Here is a 17860-nt window from a genome sequence, read left to right on the forward strand (position 1 = left end):
GGAATATTCGACTTTCGTTTCAAGAGAAGTACTTTCACGCCATGGTCCATCGCGTATTATCAGTGCGGACAGCTGGGATAGGAACCTACGAGCCTCTCAGAGTTAGATACTGCAGTTCTACATATTCTCATGAGATTGATTTTATTTAAAACATACATACCACGTGGAATTACAGTATCTTAACCAGTAGAAGAGGTGATGCCGCCATCCACAACAATCTTCTGCCCGGTAATGTAGCGAGCTGAATCCGAGAGCAAAAAGGCAGCGCAGTTGGCAACATCGAAAGAGTCGCCCATGCGACCCATTGGAACTGCCTTGTTTCTTTTCGCAATGAACCCTTCCAAGTCCCCACCTGCATACTTGTCTGCAAGGTAGCTGACCAATGGTGTGTGCATCAGCCCTGGTACAACCACATTGAGACGGATGTTGCGATTGGCGTAGATTACAGCCGTAGCTTTGGTGAACTGGATGACAGCGGACTTGGTGGCGGAATATGCAACCTGGGGCTTTCCAATATACCGAATTCCGGCAACCGAGGCAACATTGACGATGGCACCGCCGCCTTGCTTTTCCATGATCGGGAGAACTTCGTGGCAGCAAAGATAGACCGACTTGAGGTTAATATCAGTCTGGGCGTCCCTATACCCCAGAGAGCATTAGACCCACAATATTCCTTCTCACAATCTTTCTGTATATACTTACCAGACTTGCTCTGTCATCTCAGCCGGACCACCTGGCTCCGAACGCCCAACATTGTTGATCAGGATATCGATGCGCCCGAACTTTGCAACACATTCCTCGACCATCCGTTTCACATCTTCAGAGGATGTAACATTTGCTGTCGTTACCTCACACACGCCGCCCTCGGCCTCGATACGCTGTTTGGTGTGCAAGGCAGGCTCGAGGTGTAGATCGCAGCCAAAGATTTTGGCACCGTTACGACTCAAGACTCGTGCTGTTGCGGCACCATTTCCCCACATCTGGGGGTCCCCCATTTGGCCAATGCCAGTGACAAGGGCAACCTTGCCCTTGAGTTCGGGGAACGTACCGATGTGGTCCGTCATGACTGGACTGGTTATATCTGTTTTGATCAAGAGGAATATTGAGGTATATCAACGGACGGGGCGGGGCATTATATAGAGCCATTTCCTATATGAGGAGGGAAGACGATCTTGGCCTAATAGAAAGATCTACAGGCATGTATATGTCACAAATCATACTTGTGGCAGGTAAAATCCATCTTCTCCGCCAACTCGGAGTTCCAAGATTTCTCGGAATTTCCACCAAAAGTTCCGCGGAAATGATAATTCAGTCCCCACCATCACTATATGCATTCTTCACTCTGAGACCACAATTTTGACAGCTGGATACTGCTACGGAGTATGATTCCGCGGGCATTCAATGGGATTCTAAGAGATTTAACCAGAGTTTGACCGTATGGTAAGCATCATCTGTTCGCTGTTCGCATCTTCCAAATACACGCTCATTTGGGAAGAAAACAACTACGCAGGTAGACAGAGTGAAATATTCTGAACGATATCAGCTTTTCTAGAGCAGATGACTTTGCAAATGTTGCTAGTTGCAAAAATGTAGCATGCACAAATCCTGGCTAATGTGAAAGCTTGTTAACACTTGAAGTCACACTTCAACTATCCAAGATTAACCAGCAATTTAAAGCTTGTAATGAAAAAAAAGAAGATATTTTTATCTGTATTTCAATTGGCTAATACTATGAAGATATTCTGTTTGAATATATTCTATGTGGATATCCATAATTATTTCCTCATACGGAGGATCCCTTGACCAGAATGTCGTTTGGATCAGTTATGCCTTGCCAGAAGATCTGAAAAGATCCATGACACGCTGCACAGACTTGGCATAAACATTAACGGCCTGGACCTTGAGCACTGTCAATTCCAATTTCTCAGCATTCTCAGCGACAAACTTCGTATAATCATCGCGCACTGTTCGGTTGACGTTGATCTTCGAAACTCCACAGTCAATTGCCTTGAGGAAGAGTTCATCCGTAACAGGGTGCGTGCCATGCAGTACAAGTGGCTGTTCGACACTTTTCGAAATCTTACGGAGACTTGTATAATAAAAGGTTAAGGTCAGAGCAAATTCACCCACAATACTAGCGAGACTGGCTTACAGAGATGTATCCCACGACTTTTCGGCACCACCAGGTCCGTAGCCTCCATGAATGTTGCCGAAGCTTGGGGCAAGGAAGTCGGCACCAGTCTCTTCCATGAACTGTCTAGCATCCTCGGGGTTTGTAAAGACGGTCCCTAGGTCCACCTTAGGGAGGCCATCTTCCCCGCCGTCTATCCGTCCCATCTCGACCTCAATGGATATCCCGAGCTCGTGGGCCCGTTTGATATTCCGTGCACAGATTGCGATATTCTCCGCCTCTTCCATTGTGGAACCGTCAATCATGATCGAATCGAATGGAAGAGTTAGGGCAAATTCCACGTCCTCGGGCTTGATGCAATGATCAAGATGCACTGCAATGGGGACCGAGGCAGCATGAGCAGAGCTGACTACATAACGGACAAACTCAGGGCCTTGGAAATGCAAGGTCCAGGGGAAAAGCTGAATAATGGCCGGTGACCTTTTGGCCTCTGCAGCGCGAATGACGGCCATCACACCGTCACAATTATAGCTGCGTAGGGTTCGACAGTATCAGCATACGCGGATTTCAGGCTAGTATTAACTTGCAGAATATGACGTGCATACCAGTTGTACGCGCCAACAGCATATTTGCCCTCCTTGGCGGCGTGTAGAATGGAACGGGTACGGTTGCTTGCAATTGATGGGTTGGCCATGGTATGAGACCGCGTATGAGCGGAAAGTCGGGATAGAAAGTGAATTGGGATATACGTTGGCAACTTAGCGACTGATTACGGCTATTGAGGCGAAGGTGATTAAATAGAACGCTGTGAGACGTGACTGAGGTACATGTTACCCCAGGTTTAAGACTTCCTTCAAGTTTCTCCAATACGCGGAGAATCCTGGACGGAGCGGAAATTAAACCGGAAATCGAACGGTTCTTAGGCCCACCCACAGCTGGAGTGATTGAGTTATGAGGTGGATTAAGACTATCAGAAGGTAAAAGCAAATTTAGGTAGATGAATTACCAAGACTGTCATCCAAATAATCGGTGAGGTTCCCAGATACCAGTAGCCATGGTGACTTTCCCTTATCACCGACACTCTGGATACCTTGTTAATATGTTAATATACTCAGTGAAATGCTCTGCCTCGAGGGCGTGAAACGCTAGAGTTAAGCTTAGAATATGCTGCAGCGGAATTGCCAAATCTGAACATAGTCTTCCGGGTATTGTAGTAGTATGTTGTTGTGCCTTGCGAGCCATTAGTTAGTCGCCACAGCTCTAGAGTGATTCTTCGCTTGGCCGTAGGCCAAGAGACACTACGCCTACCATTTTTCCATTTTATATGTAATAAGGAGAACATCCAGAAGGATGTGCGAATCATCAATTAAGCATAGGTAGCACGCAATATTACTGTTCAATAGTTGTAAAAGGAAGGAGAAAGCCAACATTTATCTACAAAGGTTCCTCGTGTTATCCAGATTGGTATCCCATAGTTCCGGTTGTGAATCAGAGCTTATCAAAGAAGGAAGTTGCCATTAGTTTTGGCAACCTGCTCATCATAGTACGGTTGAAATGCCAGCCAGCCCTTCTCGGGGCCACCCACCTGGAGTGCTGCATAAGCAGCCTCATCGTCATCGATGATGATTTTCTTGTAACCAGCTGCAGAGGCTGCATCTGCTAATAGCTGCGCATGGCACGTCTTGTCCAGGCTCATGAACCAGAATGCTGCCTCATCAACACTCTGACCTACGGTAAGTAAGCCATGGTTCTGAAGAATAGCAGCTTTGCCCTGGCCCAGGGCCTTGGCTATGCGCTGTCCCTCTTCTCGGTCTAGAATGACGCCTCTAAAGTCGCGGTAAACACCGTGACTCTTGTAGAAACGAAGTGCATCCTGCGTTATCATATCGAGCTCCCGACCGAAAGCCGCAAATGCCTTGCCAGCAACGCTGTGGGCGTGGCAGGCTGCATGGACGTCAGGGCGAGCCTTGTGGATCTCGGAGTGAATAGCAAATGCTGGGGCATTAATGGGCTCGTCGCCTTCAACCACTAGGCCATCTTCATCTACCAATATCAGATCAGACACCTTGATCAGGGCAAAGTGAGCCGAGAGGGGGTTAATCCCTAGAGTGGTTGTTAGTAACTATGTCAAGAGTTTGCCGATTCCAATATATCATATTAACTCACAAAAGTGGTCGGTGAGAATAGGGTCTCGAACCGAAATGTGCCCCGCGACGCCCTCATCGAAGCCACGGTCTGCAAAGACCCGGAAGGCTGCAGCCAAGTGTTGCTTGCGGTATAATCTTTCTTCCTCCAGCGTGTCAAACTTGGGATAGCTTCTGATCTTCAGATCTCTACCATCCTTGGTTTTTCCAAGAACTTGTAGCTGGGACGGAGTTGCTCTTTTGCTATCGGGCGTGGCAGATGGGGTCTTCTGTTGGATGGGGTCATTTCCAACCACCGACGGCGACATGGCGGACGATGCTCTTTCTAGTTATGACCCAAGAAGATAGACAAATTAAGTACTATTAGACTAGCAGGCTCCAGCTCGGATGATCGAACGAGGGTGTCGAAGTCGGAGAACCACTCGATACGCATGGAATTTTATAAAGTCCGGGGTAAATGCAAGCCGAGACCCCGCTCTTTGATCTACGTAGCCCGCTTGAGCAGGTATCGCACGACATCCTCGGCGATCAATGGAGAGTTGCCGAGCATCTCCAGTCTCCAGTGCCGGAATAAATTCTCCGCGGAAGTTGGTGAAGATGCGGGGGCTTTTCCGCGCACATGACACGTCTCTACTTGGACATCAATGCCTTTTTTCCGGTGCGAGCATTCTCAGAGACCAAGTCGCCGCCTTTTCCGTTTCCTGTTCAGATTATCCAAAGATATATTCCCACTCATTCTACTTCCTGTAAACATGGCAGGTGGCACGGAATCCCCGGGGAGCGGAAATCTCCCCAGCCGGGCACAGAAGGCACCCAAAAAGTATGTGACTCGTGCTTGTGATGAATGCAAGAGGAGAAAATGCAAATGCGACGGTTTAGAGGTACCGAATCTTGTCTCAGCCTCACTAGTGGGGGATACTAATCCCCTTTGTAGCCCTGCTATCGTTGCGTATCTATGGGACTCGGTACGTTCCGTGTGCATGAGAAAATGCGCTTAGATGCTGTGGGTGGGAACGCTAAGAAATGTCAATCTCCAATGGGTAGACTGTACATATCATAGCTCATATAATCGCGTTCAGAAGCTAAAAAGAAATGTGAGTGTTCCTGCGCGCACGGCTGCCATTACCACCTGTCTTGGCTTGCCAATAGCTCTTCTTGAGTAGGAAAGAAGTTTGTCTCCGAGAGAAAGACCGCAGACATTACGTACTGCTGGCGCGCGTCCGCAGGGAACAGAAGGACAACAGCAGACGGAGGACGACGATAAAGGTAAGTTCTTTCTAGTCCATGAGCTCCTCCTCTCACTCATCTCTCTTTCTCATTTGACTACACAGGGGATGCGAGCACACACACATTCCTGAGTCGGGTATACAGTCACCTTAAATCTGTGGGCCAATCCTTACCACGGAATCTGTCCCGGCCGGCCGAGGAGGTTCTCAACGAATATGCTTTGAGCGCCTCTCTAATTCCCCTGGACCGACGACTAGCAGAGGAGTATATCGATTGTTTTCATGGTCACTCATGTGCGACTTATCGCTATATTCCCCGAAGTCAGAGCAAGGAATTTCTCCACAAGCTCTATTCCGAGGATGAAAGTTTCTTGCAAGATGATGCCAGTATGGCGGTTATTTTGCTGATCCTTGCCGTTGGGTGAGCTATTGTCAGCCCATGTTTAGGTTGTAGCGGAGTTGATTGATGAGTTCAGGTGCATTTGGTACCCTTCTTTGCGCAATCGCGACATATTCGAGTATAAGACCAAAGCGTACTCTTCTCTTCCTGATTTATTACATCTAACAGTGCTAACACCCGCAAAGTTCGCGGCTCTACGAAGCCGCACAATCAAGGCTGGAGAAGGCAACATCCGTATTTCCGCCATCGATTCTAGTGATGCAAGCGCACTGCCTTAAAGTGAGTGTGTCACAATCTGTCATGACGCCTGGTCAGCTAACTCTTAACGGCATGCAGTGCCAATTCCTTTTAGCAGTCAATATTTTCAACGGCGCTTGGCTGGCAGTAGGGACTGCTGTCCGCCTTGGTCAGATAGTTGGTTTCCATAAAGCCAAAGCTACGGCTTCCACTAGTCTAGATGAGTTCACCCGCAGGGGTGTGTTTTGGTCATTGTATATTATGGACCGGTAAGGCATGCCGAAAGATTTTTAAGCACATACAGGCTAATAGAAGTATTGAGATATCTCTCTGCCGCTCTTGGACGCCCAATGATGATAACTGACGACGACATCACGATACCATACCCAGAGGCTGCGCTGTCATCCTCGGATGGAATAGACGATCCTCATGAAGCCAAGACCGTCCCCGGAATCGTTGCACACATAAAGTCAGCACCTCCCTGTTATCACGTCAGAGTAAAGTGACTTATATTAACCTCGATATACAGACTTGCTCGGATCACAACGCAAGTACTTAGGAAGCTGTATGGCTCGAAGAAGCACGATAAGGTCGCCCGGAATGAGTCGGTTTCTCAAATCGAAGCACAGCTCAGCCAGTGGTTAGATGAAACCCCGGGATTCTTCAACCCGCAAGAACAATTCGGCCAGAAGGAAAGCGAAGTCTTTTATGATGTCCCCTGGATATTCAAGAGGTATTTAAATGGTGGAAAGTGTCTCGAAAAGCTTCTTAATAATCACATACAGGCAACAACGCACTATTCGTGCTGCTTTCTCCTTTACGTGCATGCAACTATACCGAGGGTACTTGTTGGACGAGTTTCTTCAGGCAAATTTTCATGATCGGCCCGCCTTGACCCCAGAGCCACCGGTACGGAAATGCATACAGGCTGCGTTGCAAATGGCGTTGTTTGCTGCAGAGATCAAAGAAGATGCTACATACAACTCAGTCTTTTGGGTATATCGTCTTCCTTTCTTTTAATTGTTGGTTTTGCTCTCCAATTAGCATCTCACTGACTTATTTGACTATTTTCCAAGACAACATCTTACTTTACCTTCTGCGCTATCTCCATCTTAACAGTATATCTTACATTATACCCGGAGATCGAAAACCGTGCCGCTATTGAGAGCGTCCTGGAGGAGGCAATGGAGGGCCATCGAAAGCTTGACAATAGCATGAATAAACATTCTCAAAAATTACTAGAAGTAAGTTCCCTGAGGCTCAGAAACATGGCCAGATCATCTTTTACCATCAGCTATTGACATAACCTTGGCACTGTTTGTGAAGAATACCAGGGCTATTGCGCAGCGGGCATTCAGATCATCTAGAACCAGGCTAAGCTCTTCGGCTGCCAATGATAGAACAACTATTGTACCCAGTGATGCAAATGCATCTGTTACTGGGGAACAACAAAATCTTCCATCAGGCTCTGTCTACCCACGGTTAGAGCCACGGGAAGAATGGGAGGATACCCAAGGCGCAGTAAATAACATTGAAGGTCCGGTCTCTGATGTGGTAAGTCTTCCCTCATCGACAATTTCACAATGGACTCTAAGTGGCCCTTCTGGCCAGTTTGAGCTTGCAGACATCGTCAATGGTGATGACCTAGATTTCATCATGGATATTGGCTTTGATGCCTCACCATTCAACCATATCGACCCACTTCAATATTTTGTTGCCGATAAGCTTTCAAGGCCAGGGCCGCAGACGTGAATCTCGCCTAGGGCGGAAGTTCTTTATTCATAGTTACAACAGTAGCCACCGGGCAATACATACTGGCTTGATCTAAATCACCTTGCACGTACAACGGTAATTTTACATACCCCAATTCCATTTGATGATCCGGCCTTTAGAATATAGCAACTGCATTCGGAGGGCTGGCCACGCCACCGGGTACCTTCAGTGGCACACTCGAGAGGAAAAAGGTATATCTCCCGGTTGCCCTACAATGCTGGGAGAGCCGTTCGAGGTCAAATAATTCTCCAATAGGACAGCCCCAGCCGGCAAGCACCCATTCGTGCAGGTTGTACCGAGGATCAGCATGAGGACCGCGAATCGGTGCCCGCTCGAAGCTGGGCGCATCCCCCGCCACTGCTCCAAACTGGTACTTCCAGAGCCATCGTAGTGTTTTCTCGGTTGCTTCCACTCCAATAAAATCCGGAGACGGTCGCTGTGCCAGGTTTATTCTTTCCTGCTCATTCAGTTCATTATACGCGGCGGTGAATCCACTGCGAATGAGTAAGATATCCCCTGGGTGAATCTGGATTTGAAAATCTTTAACCATGGCCTCGAGACTTTCGACCGTGATTGGGGTCGATGATAAAGACTGGATCTGGAGATTCTTGCTAGCCGCCCACTGAGCGTAGTCAAGGAGCACGCCACGTCCAGTTATTCCTCCTGCCTCCGCGACAGCTGATTATTACGAACGTCAGTTCGTTATGTCGGGCAAACAGGCGAGCTTCTGTTGAATAACTTACTGTGCAGGCCGATTACATCAGAAGACTCTATCTCTGCTTGAGTTACATTGTTATAGAATCGACGAGACTTCTGATGAGCTGTGGCCAGGAATCAGCATCTAAATACAGTGAATCGAAGCAATTCATTCGTACCGTAGTGCCTAAAACCATCCCACTGGCTAGAGCTCTGTGTATTGAAAGTCAAGATGTCGTCGTTGATACAATTCGGGCTCCTATGCACAATCTCCTGGTGAAAGCCCTTTCTGCCGAAACTCGGATGTGATGGCATACTTAGAAGCCAGTCGAGCGATATGCGCACGCCAGTCTGGATCTCCTTTGCTGCGCGGACAATTGTGTCGGGCGTGATCAGGTTCAGTGTGCCCAGTTCATCCTGATCTCCGAATCTGCCCCAAGCATTTCCTGGTGGTCCTTCCGGGTCCAATGGGAGATCTTCAAAAGCAGGCGTCATTACACCCAAGTCAACCAAAACAGAAATTCCTAGTGGGGAAGTTTGTAAAGACAAGGGATTAAATAGGTGCTTCAGATTCAGACATCCGTCGGAAATCCCGATTTTAAATGGCGGGGTTCGGGTAACTTTTTTTCCACGGAAATGGGAACGGAGATATGTATCACGCCAAATGGAAAGTCCGTATGTTCCGCACACATTCTCCGCTAGTTAATGCTGGAGAAGAAAAGAGCTACCAGTCAGGATCTAGGAAATGGCGTACGGTGACCCCTGTAAGGCCCCTGGGTCTCCATAGAGCAGAATACCCCATGGGGTGACTATGTCAGCGGTGGAGTATACGCATCCAGGCTTCTGGCTGGCAGAAACTTGACTGCATAAAGAGACACTTAATCCTTATCACTTCTTTGTTCGGGTGTGAAAAGCTACTATCCCAGGAACAATATGAATAAAGAAGATCGTCAAGCTTCGTCCCGGCTCTCCAAGACATCTAAACCTGGCAAGGAGAGTCAAGCAGTTCTCAAGATCTCAAACCTGAGGATCGAGCCATTGAAACGCGTCTAGTTCGTCGTATAGATTTTCTTATCTTGCCATTGGCGATCCTGGTCTATTTGTTGAATTATGTGAATAGGTAGGAGTGGCATTCTTGCCTCATTCTTGTCTCATCCTATACATTGTAGACATTGACTGGGAGGCTAAATACTAACAACTATGCCTCAGCAAGACTCCAAGGCCTCGAGACCGACCGCGGCCTTAGAGGGGTCCAGTACAAAATTGGCCTTTCGGTTATGTATATCAGCTACTTCCTTGCTCAAGTTCCTAGACGGTCCGCCGCCATTGCGGTCATGAATGGATTGGGCAATTCAGCTTCAATCTGGACACCCTTCACATATTCTACCAATGAGCTCCCTATTACCGGACGGTGTTTGGCATAAGTGCTGGCCTTTAAATCAATGCCGCAGGGCTTGCGTTGTTGCGATTCCTTCTCACCCGCGAGAACAAGTTGTTGACGAGGTTTGAATATGGGAACACTCCATTGTACGAGACTGAAATGGAAAGGTTGCGTCGTCCGGCCACTATTGAGGGCGTTAATATCGAAACTGCACGACAACTCCGAAGGGGATTCCTCTTTATGGTTTAAAAAGCGATTTGCTGCGAATCAATTGTAGGAATTGCTTCAAGGCAGAGTCTGTCTATATATATTTATTCCATGCGTCCTAGCGGGGAAAATATATATTCACAGGACCGTCGAAAAGTTGTCTTCTTGCTCTATCCAGCGAATAATACTTATGCAAATAGTTAACAGTCCGTGGAATATTTGCAAAATCGGTCAACTATATTCTTTATATCCACAAAGTCGTCGATAGGAAGTGGTCGTTTAGTCCTTGCAGTGATGGTGGTGACTTTTTTGCGTGACTGCATTATGCTTTGATTGATATTGTCAAGTAAGATTAGATCTTTCAACAACATCCGATGTGGTGTAATGGCTAACATCGCTGTCTCTCACACAGCAGCTCGGGGTTCGATTCCCCGCATCGGAATAACTTTTTGATTTTTCGTCTTTTTGTTTCCTTTTTGTGGATCCCTCGTTGCCCAGCACCTCTAGAACGACCGTGGTGATCCTGACGTACGTTCATTTTTCCTTCTACCCGGCGCACATCTATGAGACTACCAAATAATTCTTGTACCACGCTCCACTTGCACACAATTCATCTCTATATTCTATTGTAGCTGTCTATCGCCGGAGGCAATAGAGGAGTGGAGCCATCGAGACAGCTGATATTTTCCAAATCAGGCCCTCCGCACTGTAACCTACATATGCCCCTGCGGGTAGGAAATATTCTCTTCCACAACCAGAAGAGTTGCCTTGATCCCTGCGAGTCACTGTATGGCTTCACATGTTGATTTCCATATCACATACCTGCTCTGAAACTATTCCCCAACCATGTAACAAAAGGTACTCGGACTTTTTCATCCAAGTCAGTGTGGCCGAGTGGTTAAGGCGACAGACTAGAAATCTGTTGGGTTCGCCCGCACAGGTTCAAATCCTGTCGCTGACGTTGAAATTCGAAAGCTTGCTTTCCTTTCTTTTTTGCTCTCCCTCCTTTGTGAGACCCATTTTGTAGGATGGGTCCCAATTGTGGTGTACGATTAAGGCGTCCATGCAGACACCTCATGAGATCCGCCTCACATGGTTCCATCTGGGCCGCTATGCCCTTTCGCCACAACGTCAAGCCTACCGGGAACAGCAAATATACCCTTTCACGTGGGGTAAGACTTGCATATGCAATCAAAGTACCTCTTCCTAAAAGGAGGTGAGACACCAAGCACCAAGACCGATGCAAGAGCTAGTTAGGGCTCAGTGCTCCACAGAATGACCGGAAGTAAGGTGCTGACGCTGACAAGCAACTTGCTAGGGATGACGTACAGGAGCGGAGAGTTCTTTGTGCTGCAATATCCGCTAGCTCCTTGCGCAAGAGCATGCAGAGTCTCCATAGGACTCCATTGTTATTCGTCTCTGTCGCTCATTGTCGTCTGGAATGTCCGGGATGTCGGGAGGTCACGAGGGACAAGTTCCCGCATTACCCGCAAAGGCCTTCAACTTTACCACTCTTTCCGATATCCATCCTAAAATTCGAATATCGCCGGTATCAGTGAGTGAGGAGCACGGATGCTGCGGTACAATGCATGGGGTAGATACTACGTGTGTCTCAACCATGACCGGGAAGTGGGTTGAGGAGTATGCATTTAAATCGAGGCGCCCTTCTTACTTTGCGCTGGATGTGTATGTCCTGAATAACATATTGCTTTGTACTATACGAGAGAAACGCGGTTCACAATGGCTCCCGGAGTCCTCACCAATGGTTTCCATGACCATAATACACCATCGTCGACCCTTCCCACGCGCCGACGCCCGTATCCCCACGAAGGCCTCCGGTTCGATCCCAAACTTAAACCCAAATCGTATCGCATGACTGGCACCTCACCGAACTCAAAGATACTCTTCCTGGATGTGAACATTCTCGACTCGACTGGGAATGACCCATATCGTGGCGATGTGCTGATCCATGGGGAGCGCATTGTCTCGGTTGGGTCAGTCCCCGACGTTGAAGCGCTTCGCCATGATCCAAAGGTCCGTGTCATCCAGGGTCGTGGACGCACTCTCATGTCTGGTCTCGGGGATGCACACACACATTGGACATGGAACAATATCGCTCTGGAGCTGCTGGGTGACATTGGCGTAGAGGAGCACACTCTGATCACAGCACGCTCGGCGCTTTGTTATCTGGACTCCGGCTACACCATGTGCTATGGCGCCGCATCTGCCAAAGATCGCCTGGACTGCGTCGTCCGAGATGCTATCAATCGCGGTACTTTGCCTGGACCGAGACTTCTGGCAAACGGCAGAGAGATCGCCAAGCGAGAGGGTGAGCTTGCGGCCGGAATTACTGCCTTTGCTGATGGCCCGTTGGAAATGCGAGAGGTGATCAGGCATCATGCTAAGATCGGTGTTGATCAAATCAAATTGAGTATGTCGGGCGAAGCGATCACCGAAACTGTATCGGCCGAGGAATGTTTCTTCACCGATGAGGAAACCGCCGCTTGTGTGGATGAGGCCCATCGCAATGGGATTAGGGTTTGTTCCCATGCACGGGCCCGAGACTCGGTGATCCAATGCGCCAGACACGGCGTCGACGTCATTTACCATGCCTCATATACCGATGAAGAGGGCATGCAGATGCTTGAAAAGGTTAAAGACCGGGTTGTCGTTGCTCCCGCACTCAACTGGCTCTATGCCACCGTTTATGAGGCGGAACCCTTTGGGTATTCCATGGAGAAAGCTGAGCAAGTTGGGTACCGGAAAGAGTTGGAGACAGCCACAAAAGCCTTGAAGGAGATGCACAAGAGAGGTATCACCGTCCTTCCGGGAGGCGACTATGGCTTTGCCTGGTGTCCTCATGGGACGTACGCTCGGGATCTTGAGCACTTTGTGAAGCTACTGGACTTTACGCCGATGGAATCCATTGTCGCTGCAACCGCTGGAATAGCCAAGCTGTTCATGCAGGAGGACGAGCTGGGCAAGATCCTTCCCGGGTATTACGCCGATTGCATTCTTGTCGATGGTGATCCTCTGAAAGATATTGCGGTGCTTCAAGACCATTCCAAGTTGGACGTGATTATGATCAACGGCCGTATCCACAAAGCTCAGCCGATGGAGTTCCTCACTATGACTACGGCACCTCCATCATTGCAAGAGGAAAAGAGCTACTTCAATTTTGTAGCTTTCGAAGACGACTTGGGACGGCCTCGCATTGGCCATCTCGATCTTGCTGACTCCACAATCCAGCCGCTGACGATGGCTTCTGGCTCACCCCTTGCCAACCTGAGCCAGGCCATTGAACTGGGTGATGAAGGTGTTGTCCGCGCTGCGGAAACTCCATTCCCGCTAAGCTCAGTGAAGCTGTTGCCACCTCTCGCAGACCGAGATGTTCTCTGTATTGGCGAGAACTACCGCAAGCATATCAAAGAATACCAGGAAAGTGGCTATGCTGCGGCTGGCAGCAAAGTAACTGACAGTAAGAAATAATATCTCTACGAATAAGTTTGCAGAAGACACTGAGAATATACAGGCCCCCAAGTCCCAACGGTCTTCACCAAGCGCAGTACTAGCGTTACTGCTAGTGGAACGGACATCTATCCCCACCCTGGATTTACTGACACAATGGATTACGAAGGTGAACTGGGAGTCATCATCGGCAAAGCAGGTTTTTCTATCAAGGAGAAAGATGCAATGGATTATGTTTGGGGTTATACGATCATAAATGGTTAGTTTGTAGGACGACTTGAGAGAAGCCAACTAATTTGACCCAGATCTCTCCGCCCGTGAAAGACAGCGAGACCATCGGCAATATTTCATGGGGAAATCACCCGACACCTTCTGTCCTATGGTATGTTTGGTTTCTTATCTCGCCCATCTGCATTTGGTTGCTAATTATTCTGTCAGGGACCGGTTGCTGTTCCAGCTGCAGCATTACCGGGAGAAATTCGAGTACAAACCCATGTCAATGGTGAAAAGCGTCAAGATGGCACCACAGCGGACCTGATTTTCTCGATTCCTAAGTTGATTGAGACGGTATCCAGTGGCATCACACTTCAGCCAGGCGACGTAATCGCAACAGGCACTCCACACGGCGTTGGTGTTGGCCACCATCCACCGAAGTTCCTTAAGCCAGGCGACTTGGGTAAGCCCAGTCTCTCAAGTTCTTAGAAAGTATTTTCCTGGTGGCCAAAGCTAATATAAATTTCTCCAGTCGAAGTGAGCATCACTGGTCTTGGAAAGCTTTCCAATCGCATTGCGGATCCTGGTAGCAAGAACCCTACTGTCGATCGTGTCCTCCAAAAGCCATCGAGCATTCCAACTTACAACCTTGATCGGACTTGGGGCGGTGTTGGGTTAACAAAGGTCGGACCTGATCATTACATCAACGTCCGAGAATTGGGATCCCAAAGCCCGAATGCAGAAACAATCGTTTTCATTCACGGCCTTGGTGCCAATCTGGAGTACTACGCACCACTGATCCAAGCCGCTGGGCTCGACAAGGACTACCGTATCATTCTCTACGATCTCGAGGGACACGGCGCAACGCCCACCCGAGCCTCCTCAACTGCTACCTTGCAGACCTTCGCGAGAGACCTTGACCTGCTTTTCGCCGCCAAATCGATCGGATCTGCTACTCTTGTTGGCTGGTCCCTCGGTGGGCTGATTGCGATGTTCTTTGCAGAAAAGCACCCGTCTCGTGTCACGACGTTGGTCCTGCTGGGGCCAGGACCGACCCCTTTCCCAGAACCTGCCGTTGAATTATTCACCAAGCGTGCTGCCCTCGTTCGCGAAAAAGGCATGGAAGCGTCGGGTGTGGCCAACGCTGTGGCCACGGCTGCCACCTCCAGTGTGACTAAATCGCGGCCCTTGGCCCTTTCCGCGGTGCGCCAATCCCTATTGTCTACTCATCCGGAGGGCTATGCCAAGGGATGCATCGCGCTTGCGAGGTCAAGGGGTACCGTGATCACAGTGGAGAATCTGAGAATGCCGACTTTGATTGTCGCCGGAGAGGAAGATGCCATATCGCCAGTGAAGTTAGCCCAGGGTTACCGAAGCAAGATACCCAATTCGCAGGTAGAATTGCTGAAGGACGTGGGTCATTGGCATGTATTTGAGGACCTGGAGGGAACGGCACAGGCCATCAAGAGGTTCTTGGGGCGATTGTAACTTGTCTGCCCAGAGATGGGAAAGGGCCTGCTTAATGATTCCGTGTATAATCTTTGGTTTTGGTTCTCTTTGTCTTTTATCCCAGTACTGCTATGGTTTACTTTTTACCTTCTCCAAAGTCGACACCAATGATGTATAGTTCTCATAAGCTCCATTCAAGTAGCACCTCGTGCACATGATTCTGTAAAGCCCTGAGTCACGCTGCAAAGTGACGTACAAGCCACCCCCTACAGGGGTCCCATTACTCGAAACGAGAAAGCGTTCATGCAGGTTCCATCGCCCCGAGGTTACCGAGCAAACGGGCGGTCTGGACTTTCCCCTCGTATTGCTTTAATAGCGAGCGTCGTCATTCCGGCCTAGTTTGAATGCTAATGATCCTTCGGCTCTGACAACAGCCTCCAGTTTGACCATATATCCGGGGCAGAAAAGGAGGGGAAAACAAAGAAATAAACTTGTCTTCCCCGCATTGATCCTTGTTATAACGTGTGGGTCCGCCCGTACTTTTTTATACGACTGACCTGACCAACCCTATCCCTTTCTTTCGTGGTTACGCATATTGTCGCCTTGCACGCTCTATGGCTTAGTCCCACAGTCCATATATGAGAAGAAAAGGTAGATTCGGTGATTTCAAGATCAGTAAATCATATACAATGGACACCAATCCTCCCCAAGAGCAACCCCCACAAACCCGACGCCGCCGCACCCGACTCGCCTGCGAGGCGTGCAAGATCCGGAAACGCAAATGCGATGGCCAAACACCATGCGAATCCTGCAGTCGATATGATTACCGCTGCTGCTATGAGCCGCCTCCTCGCAAAAGGCGACTCACGACCGTAGCCGCCGGGCAAACATTCTCGCCACCAGTTACACTGCCATCACCCGGTCCAGCACCCCCTTCTACCGCTCCGGAACCCAGTAGCCGTCGGCCAACGGAGGAGAAATCAATGGAAGCCAACTCCGGTGTCCTCTTTCCACAGTTACTGGGCCTTAAACTGAGCCCCGACCATGCGCCTTCAATGCAGCACGGCTCGGGGTGGAACTTGGGTGTCCGCCGGAGTCCGCATCGTTCGGAAAAGAGCATTACCTGGATTTTGTCGCAGGCTGCGTGGCAGAATCTGTTTGCTGTTTACGTTGAGAAGATCCATCCCGTGTATGGATTCTTGGATGTGGAGGTGGTGGCTGGGCAGGCGGGGAGGAGATGGGAGGATCCCTGTGCGTCAAACGAGTATGATGCCGTTCTATGTGGGGTGGGAGCGTTGGGATCACTGTTCTCGTCGCGGTCGAAAGCAAGTGAACAGGAACGACATCTGATTGACTGCGCCAAAGATATTCTCGAGACGACGAGTACGCTGGTTGTCAGCCCGGGCGTCCACGATGTCGAGGGCTGGTTGCTACGCACCATGTATCTGCGATGCCACAGCACGCCGCACGCTGCGTGGATAGCGTCGTGCACCACAATGCATATTGTCGAGGCGGCTGGATTACATCGTGAGTCCACTCGCGGCTCACTGGTTTATCCGGAGATTCACAACGGCGGCCAGCCGGAAAATCTGGAATGTAGGCGACGGCTGTTCTGGATTGCCAAGTTGCTCAATACATGGATTTCTTTCGAGTATGGTCGATCGCAGGTCGTCATCCGAGGGGCTCAATGCCCGCCTCCTACGCCAAAAGCCGGGGATCCCACAAGTGACCTCCTCTCGTTGTTCCAGCTATCAGAAAAGTTAGACCCCGACCAGACGGTCGACGTGTCGGAGTTGGAGGAGTCGCTTGTCCGGCTGGAAGGCTTTGAATTTGAGTCCGACGCTGTCATTCTCTCTCAGAGTGTGCTTTCCTTTACTATCTATCGCCGTCTGCAAATACTGAACTCAACCGCCAATATGACATCCGTCGTCGACCGGGTCATTCGATTAGGCTGCCAAGGCCTCGCCGCGTCGTCACGATCCATCGATGCCAGCTGTCCTTGGTGGCACGTCAGTAACGTTCCATTTCAGTTCACCTGTATTCTCCTCGCGATGGATACGCGAGAATCACTCGTCCACGTCAAGGACTCCCTCTCTACGTTGAAAAAAGCAGCCGACCACTTCGCGACACAGAAGGCGCGAAAAGCATACAAAAACATCGACTTCCTGGTCCGACTATCACAAAAGCGTAAAGAACAGGACGCAGCTTTGCTGAACGAATCTGTAGGCTCGAATCAAGGTCGGCCAGATGGTTCTATGCCCGACGAGCAGTTGAATGGGTCTGCATCACCACTGGGGGGTACCGGTACGGAGGATACCTGGTCTGCAGACACGCTGCTTAATCCGATGGATCCGACTTCATTGAATTATAGCTATGACTGGGATATCTTTGTGCGTGATGCGTTGGATTTCTCGACTACGTTTCCGAGATTGGCGGAGCAGGAATATTGATTCTTTCTCCTGTTTCTCTTATTGATGAGATCTGCTCACTGAATGTAATAACGACTTCTACTACACAGACAGTTTGTGACATATG

General features: G+C 49.3%; 7 protein-coding genes and 2 non-coding genes across 9 annotated transcripts; 5 read left to right on the plus strand and 4 right to left on the minus strand.

Moving 5' to 3' along the window:
• Positions 1 to 179: 179 nt before the first annotated feature.
• On the minus strand, positions 180 to 1064 carry BDV37DRAFT_269242 (SDR family NAD(P)-dependent oxidoreductase; the record flags this gene model as incomplete). The annotated part of the gene is made up of 2 exons (XM_032084329.1): positions 180 to 639; positions 703 to 1064. The coding sequence occupies 2 exons, from the start codon at positions 1062 to 1064 to the stop codon at positions 180 to 182; spliced, it is 822 nt and encodes a 273-aa protein (XP_031944785.1).
• A 760-nt stretch (positions 1065 to 1824) lies between these two features.
• Positions 1825 to 2825, minus strand: BDV37DRAFT_269243 (class II fructose-bisphosphate aldolase; the record flags this gene model as incomplete). Its single annotated transcript, XM_032084330.1, has 3 exons — positions 1825 to 2089; positions 2153 to 2662; positions 2737 to 2825. 3 exons carry the CDS (start codon positions 2823 to 2825, stop codon positions 1825 to 1827), a joined length of 864 nt encoding a protein of 287 aa, XP_031944786.1.
• An 804-nt stretch (positions 2826 to 3629) lies between these two features.
• BDV37DRAFT_280000 (class II aldolase/adducin family protein) lies at positions 3630 to 4583 on the minus strand (the record flags this gene model as incomplete). Its single annotated transcript, XM_032086459.1, has 2 exons — positions 3630 to 4234; positions 4298 to 4583. The coding sequence occupies 2 exons, from the start codon at positions 4581 to 4583 to the stop codon at positions 3630 to 3632; spliced, it is 891 nt and encodes a 296-aa protein (XP_031944787.1).
• Positions 4584 to 5027: 444 nt separating this feature from the next.
• On the plus strand, positions 5028 to 7890 carry BDV37DRAFT_280001 (fungal specific transcription factor domain-containing protein; the record flags this gene model as incomplete). The annotated part of the gene is made up of 13 exons (XM_032086460.1): positions 5028 to 5095; positions 5210 to 5240; positions 5502 to 5541; positions 5607 to 5922; positions 5978 to 6034; positions 6087 to 6180; positions 6238 to 6392; positions 6461 to 6607; positions 6668 to 6871; positions 6924 to 7134; positions 7215 to 7382; positions 7465 to 7692; positions 7750 to 7890. The coding sequence occupies 13 exons, from the start codon at positions 5028 to 5030 to the stop codon at positions 7888 to 7890; spliced, it is 1860 nt and encodes a 619-aa protein (XP_031944788.1).
• Positions 7891 to 8026: 136 nt separating this feature from the next.
• Positions 8027 to 9102, minus strand: BDV37DRAFT_290756 (putative cyclase-domain-containing protein; the record flags this gene model as incomplete). The annotated part of the gene is made up of 3 exons (XM_032088794.1): positions 8027 to 8589; positions 8655 to 8732; positions 8787 to 9102. The coding sequence occupies 3 exons, from the start codon at positions 9100 to 9102 to the stop codon at positions 8027 to 8029; spliced, it is 957 nt and encodes a 318-aa protein (XP_031944789.1).
• A 1463-nt stretch (positions 9103 to 10565) lies between these two features.
• Positions 10566 to 10637, plus strand: BDV37DRAFT_t47. The gene has a single exon. It is a non-coding gene; the product is annotated as a tRNA-Glu (tRNA).
• A 438-nt stretch (positions 10638 to 11075) lies between these two features.
• BDV37DRAFT_t48 lies at positions 11076 to 11156 on the plus strand. Its single transcript has one exon. It is a non-coding gene; the product is annotated as a tRNA-Ser (tRNA).
• A 676-nt stretch (positions 11157 to 11832) lies between these two features.
• On the plus strand, positions 11833 to 15483 carry BDV37DRAFT_18949 (uncharacterized protein). Its single transcript, XM_032079634.1, has 5 exons — positions 11833 to 13673; positions 13728 to 13922; positions 13969 to 14045; positions 14102 to 14339; positions 14409 to 15483. Exons 1-5 carry the CDS (start codon positions 11936 to 11938, stop codon positions 15362 to 15364), a joined length of 3204 nt encoding a protein of 1067 aa, XP_031944790.1. The 5' UTR covers positions 11833 to 11935; the 3' UTR covers positions 15365 to 15483.
• A 531-nt stretch (positions 15484 to 16014) lies between these two features.
• On the plus strand, positions 16015 to 17775 carry BDV37DRAFT_290757 (uncharacterized protein; the record flags this gene model as incomplete). The annotated part of the gene is made up of 1 exon (XM_032088795.1): positions 16015 to 17775. One exon carries the CDS (start codon positions 16015 to 16017, stop codon positions 17773 to 17775), a length of 1761 nt encoding a protein of 586 aa, XP_031944791.1.
• Positions 17776 to 17860: the final 85 nt, after the last annotated feature.

Source organism: Aspergillus pseudonomiae, assembly GCF_009193645.1.
Source record: "Aspergillus pseudonomiae strain CBS 119388 unplaced genomic scaffold BDV37scaffold_11, whole genome shotgun sequence".
Lineage (NCBI taxonomy): Eukaryota > Fungi > Ascomycota > Eurotiomycetes > Eurotiales > Aspergillaceae > Aspergillus > Aspergillus pseudonomiae.